Source organism: Papaver somniferum, chromosome 3 (genome assembly GCF_003573695.1).
Source record: "Papaver somniferum cultivar HN1 chromosome 3, ASM357369v1, whole genome shotgun sequence".
In the NCBI taxonomy this organism is placed as follows: Eukaryota; Viridiplantae; Streptophyta; class Magnoliopsida; order Ranunculales; family Papaveraceae; genus Papaver; species Papaver somniferum.
The window spans coordinates 96,754,445-96,765,759 of record NC_039360.1 but is presented as its reverse complement, the minus strand read 5'-3'; the positions used below and the strand labels follow the sequence as shown (position 1 = coordinate 96,765,759).

Below are 11,315 nucleotides of genomic sequence, written 5' to 3'. Positions count from 1 at the left end.
CAAACAAACAAACAAAGTACATCCAGTTTGGTTTAATTAATGATGATTTATCTTTTTGATTGACTAAAAAACTCCGTGATAATAATAAGTCACCCCGTTTTTAAGAAAGAACAATTCGACCAAATAAATCAAAAACGTATATTTCACAGATCTCTATTCCCATTATTTAGTCAACAATGTTTCTTTCTTTACTTTAATGGAGGTCCTTATCATCATACTAAAGTAATACAAACAATAACCCAACTTCATTCCATTAATCTCTATTTTAATTAGGTTAAGCGAAAAGTATATAGATAGACAACAAGAAAGCAAAATCAAAAATTAGTATTGAAGATGTAAGTAATGTTAGAAATCCATGGCCTAACTAACCTCGAAAACCGGCTTGCAAGGTTAGGGTTGTTCATGGTTTATTAAACATGAATCCTAAGTTGCCCTAGACGATGTGGTACTATTTAACACACACCCTCAACGACTAGGACTACACTGAATTGATGGGTATGACAGCCGCTGATTGGGCTACACTGACGGGTATGATACGAAAACCGCTGACTGGACTACATTGATGGCTGGTACGAAAACCACGGACACACGGATAAACATGAGTGCATTGAGAGGGGTCTGGCTCTGATACCATGTTAGAAATCCATGGGCCTAACTAACCTCAAAAACCGGCTTGCATGGTTAGGATTGCCCATGACTTATTAAGCATGGATCCTAGGTTGCCCTAGCCGATGTGGTACTATTTAACAAGTAATACGTTCTGGTATACCCACTTTCTCCAGCTAATTTCACCAAATCCACATTCATTTTCCACTTCATTTCTTCACTGAATAACAATATATTAAAATCTAGTGATAAAAAAGGGTTTAATTAACAAATTAAAGAACAGTAAAACACATTGGCTGCTGGAATCCCGTATTTTACAGGGGATGGATGGTGAATTCTGAATTTAGAGCTGAGAGAAGTCTGAAACTAAATTCTCTGAAAACATCTAATAATAAAAACCATTACATTTTTTAAGACTTGCTGCTTCAAACTCCAAATTCTTCTTCCCCCTGATCATTTCTTGATTTAACGTTTTCTTAAGACGATTCAAGGATTAAACCGGTAGTATCAGTAACTGAATGGGAGTGATTATGTTCACCTTCATAGGTAACAATCAACATGGTTGGATCGTCTAATGCTCTTTCAACATGTTTTCTTGCTGGACATCCTCTTAAACTACTGCACTTATAATAACCCCTGCAACATATCAAAAACAACTTCCTGGTCAGAATTATTATCTATAACTGAGTTAACTCGGACTGTTTACTTTCCGGATTTATCAAGAAAATTGTTATGTAAATAGACAAAAAAAAAATAACACATCATTTAGGTGTATAAATTTAAGGCAAGTGGCAGCCCTGTAATTAATTAATTAATTAATTAATTACAATTGTGGAAATGAACAAGATTTTATTGAGTTGACTCGGTGTATATACAGTACCTTGGATGTGGAGATCCTTTAATGGGCTTCTGTCCATATTTCCTCCATGAATAATCATCTGGTGGAATATCAGCCATTTTCAAACTGATTGCAGGAACTCTAACAACTCTTTTCACTCTTGACTTTCTGTAAAATTCAATTAAAAATCGATTAAAATCTAAAATAATAAAATGAAGAAAAGCAGAGGAGAAAACAGAGGAGCTGGGATATGATGGACTGACCTTCTTTTAGAACAATGGCATCGACCATGACTACCACACTTAGCACCACCAGCATCACCAGATGACATACACTTCCTTTTCAATGAAGCAGAAGATAAAGGTGGTCTTCCTGAAGATTGAGATATATTTGTAAGTTGAAAAGCAGAGGATGAAGAATGCTGTTGTTTCATATCTGTATCTCCTGTTAATGACGATAAAAACGAAGTTGCGGCAGACATAGATGGTGATGGAGATGTGAAATTAATCGTAGTAGAAGTTTCTTTTCTCTCACTAATAACACCATTCTTGGACATAACTAGAGATGGATATTTATTGTTTTGATGATGAGGATGTTGATGAGATGATGAGGATGGGAGTGGAGGTAACCGTTGGATCGGTGTAGGACAATAAACCCTTGATGATGAACCAATAAATTGTTGCGACTTTTCATCTTTTGGCTGTTGTTGATGATTTTGAAGATGAATCTGATGATTTAGAGAAATGGGCTTTTCAACATGTTGTGGCTGTGGAGGAGGAGGAAGGGAAGGATTAGAATTTTGGAGAGGAGCTCTTCTGAATCGGGCATGACCAGTACGGGTTCGACCCAATAAAGAAATAACTTTCTTAAACTCATTAACAGCAACATCGGCAACAGCTTTACAATCTAAATCAATATCTTTAGCAGATTTTTGATTTTCTTCTTCTTTTTCTTTCTCTTGTTCATATTTTTGTTGCTGTTGTTGACGTTGATTAAGTAATCTAATCAACTTCTCAAAACTTTCTAAACCAGCTGAAGCAGCTTCTTCAACAGAAGTATTATTGCTTTCTTGAATCTTCTTAGTGATGAAATCTGTATTTCTATAATCCATCATGAGATCAACAGCCATCACTCCCCCTACGAATATCAAACTAAAACAAATTTCCTCTTCTTGTAAATAACAAGAAGAAAGAAAAAGAAGAAACTTATAGAGAGATAGGATTCGAGTTGGAGTCAAACATATGCTTTTGTATTTTATGTTTTTAATTTCATCCTCTGTACTGTAATATACATGGAGAGCACTGACCTGTTTTCCATTTGCATCATCCCCTTTTTCTTTTTCTTCTCTGCTAGTCAAAGGCTTTAACAACTTGGAATCCGACACGTGTACGAATTTTTGTTTTATACTATACAGAAACGAAAACGCTTCCAAATGCAAAACGTCAGGTCCATTGACCGCCTCTTTTTTCTAATCTACGGGCTGCCTTTTTGTTATTTCCATACAACAGAAAAAAAAAAATGTTGTCTAGTCTGGTTTCTTTCTTAGCTTTTACTTTTCGTTTTTGTGATGATGATTATTACCGGCGTAACAGCGTGATGATACTTTGTTAGAGAATGTGGTGGTATGTTGCTGCTGTATGAATGAATGACAAATGAATGATTCAAGGTCAGAGGATTAGTTAGTGATGGTTTGAAATTTGGTGAAATCGGACGGTTGTTATATAGTAGTAGTCTAGTAGATTGGTTAGAGTTGACTTTTAACGTTAGTTTCAGAAAGTACTATATTTGTGATATCGGTGGGACTTGTAGCGACTTGAGTTTACCTCTTTTACCGGTAACCGGACTATCTGTCAACTAAAGTCACATGGAGATTTCCATAACCGATACAGAGTTGTTGTTGTCGAGTTATCGCATGTATACGGTAAGGAAGGAAAGATTAGTCGAAATGATCATCTAATCACACGATATATTGATGAGATTTTGTTTTAAGTGTTGTTCTTCAACTCATTTGATTTGTTGTTTTCTCGAGTGCATTGCTATTCCCCAACTAGGGTGTGTGCAAATGAGTTTGGATTAGTCCAACTATGAAAGTCAGAAGTCTTGGAGTAGCATTTTTAACCCGTTTGTGATGTTTGCTTGATTTTAATAAACACCAAGGCGTGTCGTAGAATTTGAATTTCCAAATCCACATGGCTGCTAATGGGATATTCAGTATTGTGGAGAGTATTAGAATTCATAGAGCGCAGAGTAAAAAATGGCTTGTTTTATATGGATTTAAGTGTCCTCTTTACTAATTTGATACTCGGTGTTGCAAATCCAGCAGTAAATCGCATTCATAATTTGGATTCAAGATTGTTCTAAAATAATTCTCCGGAAATAGAAAAATTATGTCCCGTATCAGCATGACTCGGGATATTTTCAGAGATTATCTTTGGCAATTCATGATCTTCGGTGTTATCGGCAAAATGATATTTAAAATAAAAAATATATTTATTCTCAAAAGTAGTGTTGGACGTGGTGGAATTATTACAAATGTTCGTTCACTTGATCCATACGAAAATCTTCGATGTTGTCAACGAAAATAATATGTAAGATAAAAAGAATCTCAGAAGTAGTGCTTGACGTGGTGGAATTGTTACAAATGTTCGTTCACTTAATCCATACGAAAATCTTCGATGTTGTCAGCGAAAATAATATGTATGATAAAAAGAATCTCAGAAGTAGTTCTTGACGTGGTGGAATTGTTACAAATGTTCGTTCACTTAATCCATACGAAAATCTCGGTGTTATCGAAGAAAATAATATTTAATATTAAAAATATATATATTTATTCTCAAAAGTGTCATTGGACGTGCTGGAATTGTTACAAATGTTCGTTCACTTAATCCATAAGATAATCTTCGGTGTTATCGGCGCAAATAATATTTAAGATGAAAAAAATATTTATTCTCAAAAGTACCGTTGGACGTGGTGGAATTGTTACAAATGTTCGTTCACTTAATCCATACAAAAATATACACTAAGTACCAACTAAAAATTAATAAGGTAATAAATATTACGTTTTTTTGTATTTGTTTAGGAAGAAAGTAAGAAGCAAGGAGTACGACTAAGAGTTGAATCGAACGTGCATGAAATAGTCCTACCAACTACCTCATGAGTTACTTGGGTTGCTTCCCTAGATTAACTAATCTAGACAGAATAAAATTTAAGATAAAAAAAAAATCTCAAAAGTGTTGTTGGACGTGGTGGAACTGTTACAAATGTTTATTCACTTAAGCCATACGAAAATATATAGTAGGCTCAACCAAAAATTAAGAAGGTAATAAATATTACGGTTTTTGTCTCTGTTTAGAAAGAAAGTAAGAAGCCAGGGGTACGACTAAGAGTTACATCGAACTTGCATGAAATAGTCTTACAAACTACCTCATGTGCTACTTGGGTTGCTTCCTTAGATCAACTGATCCAGACAAAATAAAATATAAGATAAATTTATTTATTTATTCTCAAAAGTATTGTTGGACGTGGTGGAATTGTTACAAATGTACGTTCACTTAATCCGTGCGAAAATCTTTGGTGTTATCGGCAAAAATAATATTTAAGATAAATAAAATATATTTATTCTCAAAAGTACTGCTGGACGTTGTAGAATTGTCACAAATGTCGTTCACTTAATCCATACGAAATACACAGTAGGTACCAACCAAAAATAGAAGTAATAAGTATTATGGTTTTTGTCTTTGTTTAGGAAAAAAGTAAAAAGATAAGAGTACAACTAAGAGTTAAATCGAACGTGCATGAAATAATCCTACGAACTACCTCATGTGCTACTTGGGTTGCTTCCCAAAATGCAAAATCAAACTACCTGTATGAAATTATGGAATGTTTCAATTCATGATCTTCGATGTTATCGGCGAAGATAGTATTTGCCCAAGATAAACAAAACTTATTTTTGATAGTTCTGTTGGACGCAGTGCTACAAATGTTCATTCACTTAATCCATATAAAAATATATAGTTGGTACAACCAAAAATTAAGAAGGTAATAAATGTTGCAGTTTTTGTCTTTGTTCAGGAATAAAATAAAAAACTAGGAGTACGGTTAAGAGTTGAATCGAATGTGCAAGAAACAAATTTTAGAATTATTTCATGTTCTACTTGAATTGCTTCCCTGAATGCAAAATCGAACGACATGGACGGAATTCCGGAACGTTTCAATTCATAATCTATGGTGTTATTGGCACAAATAATATCTAACTAAGATAAAGAATATATTTACTTTCAATAGTTTCGTTTGACGTGATGGAATTGTTACAGATGTTCATTCACTTAATCCATGAAAAAAAATACAATAGGCGGCAACGAAAAAGTAAGAAGGTTATAAATGTTACGATTTTTGTCTTTGTTCAGGAATAAAGTAAAATAGTAGGAATATGGTTAAGAGTTAAATCGAATGTACAAGATTTAGTTTCAAGAATTCATGGGCTACTTGGGTTGTTTCCCTGGATGAATCAAAATCAAATAACATGAACAAAATTCAAGATTCAGAACTTAGGTTCAAGATTGTCCTAAAAGAGTTCTCATTAGAAAAGCATGTGAACTTTATTAAGTATTTGGATGTGACTCGTATTTTCGGCGTTTACCTTTGTCAATTCATAATCAGCAGTGTTATAAGCGAAGATAATATCTGACTAAGATAAATAAAACATACTAACTCCATTTCTAGAAAAGTGTTACTTTCACTTTTTCATTTTAGCCTAAAAATAGGCCAAATTGAAAAAGTGAAAGTAACACTTCTCTAGAAACGGAGGGAGTATATTTTTAACAGTTCTATTGGAAGTAGTGAGATTGTTACAAATGTTTATTCATGTAATCCGTATAAAATTATACCTTAAGAAGGTTATAGATGTTTTGATTTTTGTCTTTGTTTAAGAATAAAGTAAAAAGCTAGAAGTACGGTTAAAATTCCAACCAATTGTGCATGAAATAGTCTTAAGAACTATATCATGTGTTATTTGGATTGTTTCCTGAATGCAAAATCGGATGACATGGACGAAATTTTTGAACATTTCAACTCATAAACTTCGGTGTTATAAGCAAACATAATATCTAACTTAGATAAAGAAAACATTTTCAGTGATTTTGTTGGACGTGGTGTAATTGTTATAAATGTTCATTCATTTAATCCGTACAAAAATATACAACAGATACCATCCCAAAAAAATAGTAAGAAGCTTATTAATTGTAGTGGTTTTTGTCTTTGTTTGGGAATAAGGTAAAATGCTAGGAGTATGGTTAAGGGTTAAATCAGATGTCCGTAATTTAGTCTTAAGAACTATTTCATGTGCTACTTGGGGTTGTTTCCAATGATGAATGCAAAATCAAACGAGATAGACGAAATTCAAGATTCATAACTTAAATTCAAGATTGTCCTAAAAGAGTTCTCATTAGAGAAGTATGTGGACTTTATTTAGCATTAGCATGACTCATATTTTCAGTGATCATCTTGCGGATTCATAATTTCAAAGTTATTGGCGAAGATAATATAGGACTAAGATAAAGATAACATTTATTTTTATTAATAGTTCTGTTGGACGTGGTTGAATTCATACAAATGTTCATTCATTCAATCGATACAAACTTATACGGTAGGTACAACTAAAAATTAAGAAGGTTATAAATGTTGTGGTATTTGTATTCGTTTATGAATAAAATAAAAGGCTAGAAGTACGGTTAAAAGTTAAATCGAGTGCGCATGATATTTTTTTATTTTTTAAGAAATTCTTTAAAGAACAAAGAGTTACAAAATAAAGGATCAAATAGGTGAACAACAAGCCCATAGAGATCCTTCATACTAAACACAAACGAAATACAAAATCTAAAAAAAAAAAATCAATAAAATCTTAGACAAGTTGTGTCAAGGAACTTCAGGCATTGAAGGAAAGAAGGTTTAATGTTGTACTGCACAATCTGACCCCTTCTCAGATTCTATTTTTTGCCAAGATATCTGCTGAGAAAATAAATCTCATGATTGGCATGTCTAAAGCGAATAGTATTGTAAACAAGAAAAAATCTTGTGACATCTAGAAGAAAAAAAGAACAAGGAAGTTTTCCCATATCAAAAACATTGAAAAACACATACACCATCTCCTTCTTTTTTTTTCCTTCAAATCTGTTTTTTTGTTGTGGATTAAGCTTTTGGGAAAACAACATTAACCTATATAACATGTTGAATACATGAAACTTTAACTCAAGAATCTCAAGGAGGAGCACATGACTTGCATTCATCGTCAGCAGGGCATTCACCATTTTATGGAAAAAAAAAAACCAGGTCTACCCAGCTATGGGAAACAAAATTGAGGTTGCTGCAATCGTTGTTGAAGTAGCCGGAAGGTTTCATCTTGTCATCAATAGGGTAAACTTTGATTAATTATTTATTTTTTTGTGTTTGATAGAGCTCTTTGTAAACCGTGATGCGGAAATAATAGTCCCGACTTGGTGTATGCATACTTAAGCCCTATCCTCGACCTCTACTATGATGTTTTTCAGTCCGAGAGAAACAACCTCAAAGCTATCCTTGGTTAATAAGAGTCGTTCTTGTTGCCTAGAGTGGCAGCAGATCTTTTATGGAACATACTTTTCAGTCAGTTTTTTTATGTTAATTTCAATTAATAGACATTTGTTTCGTCATGTTAACTTTTATTTTTTGTTATTTAAATTCTTTGGGAAAATTTTATAGAACAAGTGTTGATGGTGGATTTTTGACGAAGGTTAGATTCGTAAAATCACATCGGGAATTATGTATCTCTGACAACATCAAAAGCATGAGAGACTTTATGTCTTCACGTTCCGCAAGAGAAGTGAATTACAGTTTTGTAAACTCATTAAAGCAATAATACATGACGATAATGTTAGAGCCTCTGAGGCAAGAGCTTTTAATATTCAATTTATTTATCATTTATGCTGAGAGGTTCAATATTGGTAAGTGCTTAATTCATATGTTTATAGAGTCAAATCCATTCTTGTTTTAGATATTTTCTTGCATTTTACCTTGTATTACTCTTCTTTCATATCTTATTTGTTTTTTTAGGCGAATCATCCGAAAATCAATTACAATGGTGTTATAAGGAGATAAGAAGAGGAAATGAGTTCATTCGGGCATGAAAAACAAAAGTTGGAAGGTGCAAACACAACTCTTGGGTACAAGTTACAGGATAATTCACAGTGGGGAAAAGCATCCCAAAACCTGACCGTAAAAGAGATGAATTTCCAACATAATTTTCAGAAAGAGTTACGGCTAGGTCCAACCTAACCGTAAAATTAAGTGAAGAAATATGAAGATTTGGTCATTTATATAATGCATAGGACGATAATATGAGTGCAACCCCAAAAATAATGAGATCAATTGGACATCGTATGAGAAAGTTGTGAACAAAATGGTGAAGTACAAAAAGTTACAGGAATATTTACGGCCAGGGCTAAGAGACTCGGACCTAGCTGTATTTCTTAGATTTTCAACGCGATTTTCTGTTAGGGTTTTGGATGGGTTGAACCCAGTTGTAAATCTGGGGATTTTTGACGAATTTTTCTTGTAAGACTTACGGTTGCCTTGAGGTTAACGATACCAACCGTAACTAAGGGTATTTGGCACGTGTGTGAGACTATGAATTGAATAAAACACGGACCCAGAGAGATTTTGAATACCTTATTTGTAAGAACTATATAAAGACACCCCCTAAACATTAAGAATAACATCTTTTTATATAACTTTGGAAGTCTTGCATAGGAGGAACAACAACAAAGCAAAAAGTTTGGGTTTCAGAGTGGTTCTCATCGATCGTAATGATATCTTCTTTAGTTTATCATATGCATATCATGGATGCTGCTACATCCATAAGTAGATAAACACTTGGATGAATTTTAAGTTCTATATATAATTTGATTTAGTATGTGAATTTGTTTCGATTTCTTCATATGATCACCGTTTTAGTTTACTATATATTAAGAATGTTTATAATTAATTAATAGATTGTTTAGGTGCCCAACTGAATACATTTGTTGATTCAATCTATTTCTAGTAGGGATTAGGATATTCGTAATTGTTGAATAATTCCTTACACAAGTAGATGAATAAGGATATGAAAGTTTAATCAAATAAGAAAAAGGAAGAGAGAAAATAATAAAATAAGAGAGGTTAGTTTTTTTTTCAATCTTTAAAAACCGAAAAATTACAACTCGAAAATAAAATAGTAAAACTTCACAGGTGGGGCCCACATGGCCGACCGGCCGACCATATCGGTCCCTACCCTCTTTTCCTTTTTAGTTTTATTATTTTTAGGGTTTCCTGTTTCTAGAACTTCCTCTTTTGATCAAAACTCATTATTTCCATATTTTCTCGAATCTTACTCCATGGACCATATGGTTTTCAAGGCAAGTGTTCCCGCAACCGTTATGACTTTCTACCATAAAAATATTTTAAAAAATATTATTTTAATATTTCCAAATACCTGTCTTTCAAACAAAGTTAAGAGTTTCAGTCAAACTCAAATTCTTATGGAAAGACAAAATAATGCTCGATGGACCATCAGAAAATATCAGAATTCTCAGGAATGGTACGCGGAGAGCTTGGCGATATGGGTACACCACCATGATCGGTCATGGCCAGTCCTTTGGCTACCAAAAGTCAGTTCCATCTTATTCATTCATTAATGACCTAATTAATCATTTTTAGCCCATATTTGATTCAAACTCTTTCCATCAGTTTGGACTATCATCCATGCACCATCAGTTGGTCCCATAACCACCAGTAGCTGGTTCCAACACCCTTTCATCGGTCATCCTTTTACCAAAATTAAGTACTACTACCTAATGCTCTGTAGAGCGCTATTTTGGTTATTATGAAACACTAATTAATGATCCACACACCAAATGCTTTGCAACTGAGTTTGGTGAATGCTCTGCAAAGCACTTTGGCGCCACATGGTTGGTTCATCACCACCAATGGCCAGTCCCTCCCGTCCATTGGTTTATCATCATTCAGTCATTGGTAGGTCATCCATCTATCAAAATTAGGGTTTTGAACCTAATGCTTTGTAGAGCACAATTCAAAATAGCTTCAAACACCAATAAATTTATATTGATTCAACAATCAATATTTTACTTAATAATTTAATATTATGGTCAGCTATCAATATTTTATTAATATTTTACTGATTCAACTATCAATATTTGAATATTGATCCGTTATCAGTATTTTATTTGTTCATCAACCAATACTCAGTTGGTCCATCAAGCTGGTTCGTCAGTCGACCATTATTTTGATATTATGTCATTCGACTTACTCATGACATGTGGATCGAGGAAGAACCTTCTATGGTCATTCAATAATGATCATCTTCATATGAATTCCTATCAAATTCTTGACATATCAACACAATGGTTTATGATGGATCCAACAATCTCATTAAACCTATGCTTATCAATCCAAGTCATTCGACTATCATTTATGCTTCATCCAGCACAATGATATGTCACAACTATCAGTGACCCATCAGACTCACTCAATGTCTATGGTCCACAAAGCATGTTGTTGTTCCAAGAGACACTTCATGCTTCATCCATCATAACCATGAATTTTGGACTATGTTAAATTCATCAGTTAAGACTCATTGTCTAACTAGGTCAATGGTTGACCACATAAAATATGTCTCCAAGGTTTACTTTTACATGAGACATCAATTCATGTCACATGGGGGGATATTCACTAGGGTTTTGGTCTGGCGATCTACAACACGTGCGATGTGAAATACATCCACGATGAGAAAAGTGAGTAAGTCGTGCTGGCAGTTGAAGGAGTAAATGAGATAGTGGATGGT

At 33.7% G+C, this 11,315-nt stretch overlaps 1 protein-coding gene across 1 annotated transcript; it reads right to left on the bottom strand.

Moving 5' to 3' along the window:
• Window positions 1–849: 849 nt before the first annotated feature.
• Window positions 850–2,760, bottom strand: LOC113356901 (probable WRKY transcription factor 7). Its single transcript, XM_026600136.1, has 3 exons — window positions 1,708–2,760; window positions 1,487–1,612; window positions 850–1,242 (listed from the first exon to the last, which is right to left on the bottom strand). The coding sequence occupies exons 1-3, from the start codon at window positions 2,571–2,573 to the stop codon at window positions 1,083–1,085; spliced, it is 1,152 nt and encodes a 383-aa protein (XP_026455921.1). The 5' UTR covers window positions 2,574–2,760; the 3' UTR covers window positions 850–1,082.
• Between the last annotated feature and the right edge of the window lie 8,555 nt (window positions 2,761–11,315).

Coding starts and splice junctions, on each gene's coding strand:
- LOC113356901 (XM_026600136.1), bottom strand. CDS start 2,573: ATGGCTGTTGATCTCATGATGGATTATAGAAATACAGATTTCATCACT. Junction 1,613..1,707: donor TGCCATTGTTCTAAAAGAAG/GTCAGTCCATCA, acceptor TGAATTTTACAG/AAAGTCAAGAGTGAAAAGAG. Junction 1,243..1,486: donor AAAGGATCTCCACATCCAAG/GTACTGTATATA, acceptor GATATGTTGCAG/GGGTTATTATAAGTGCAGTA.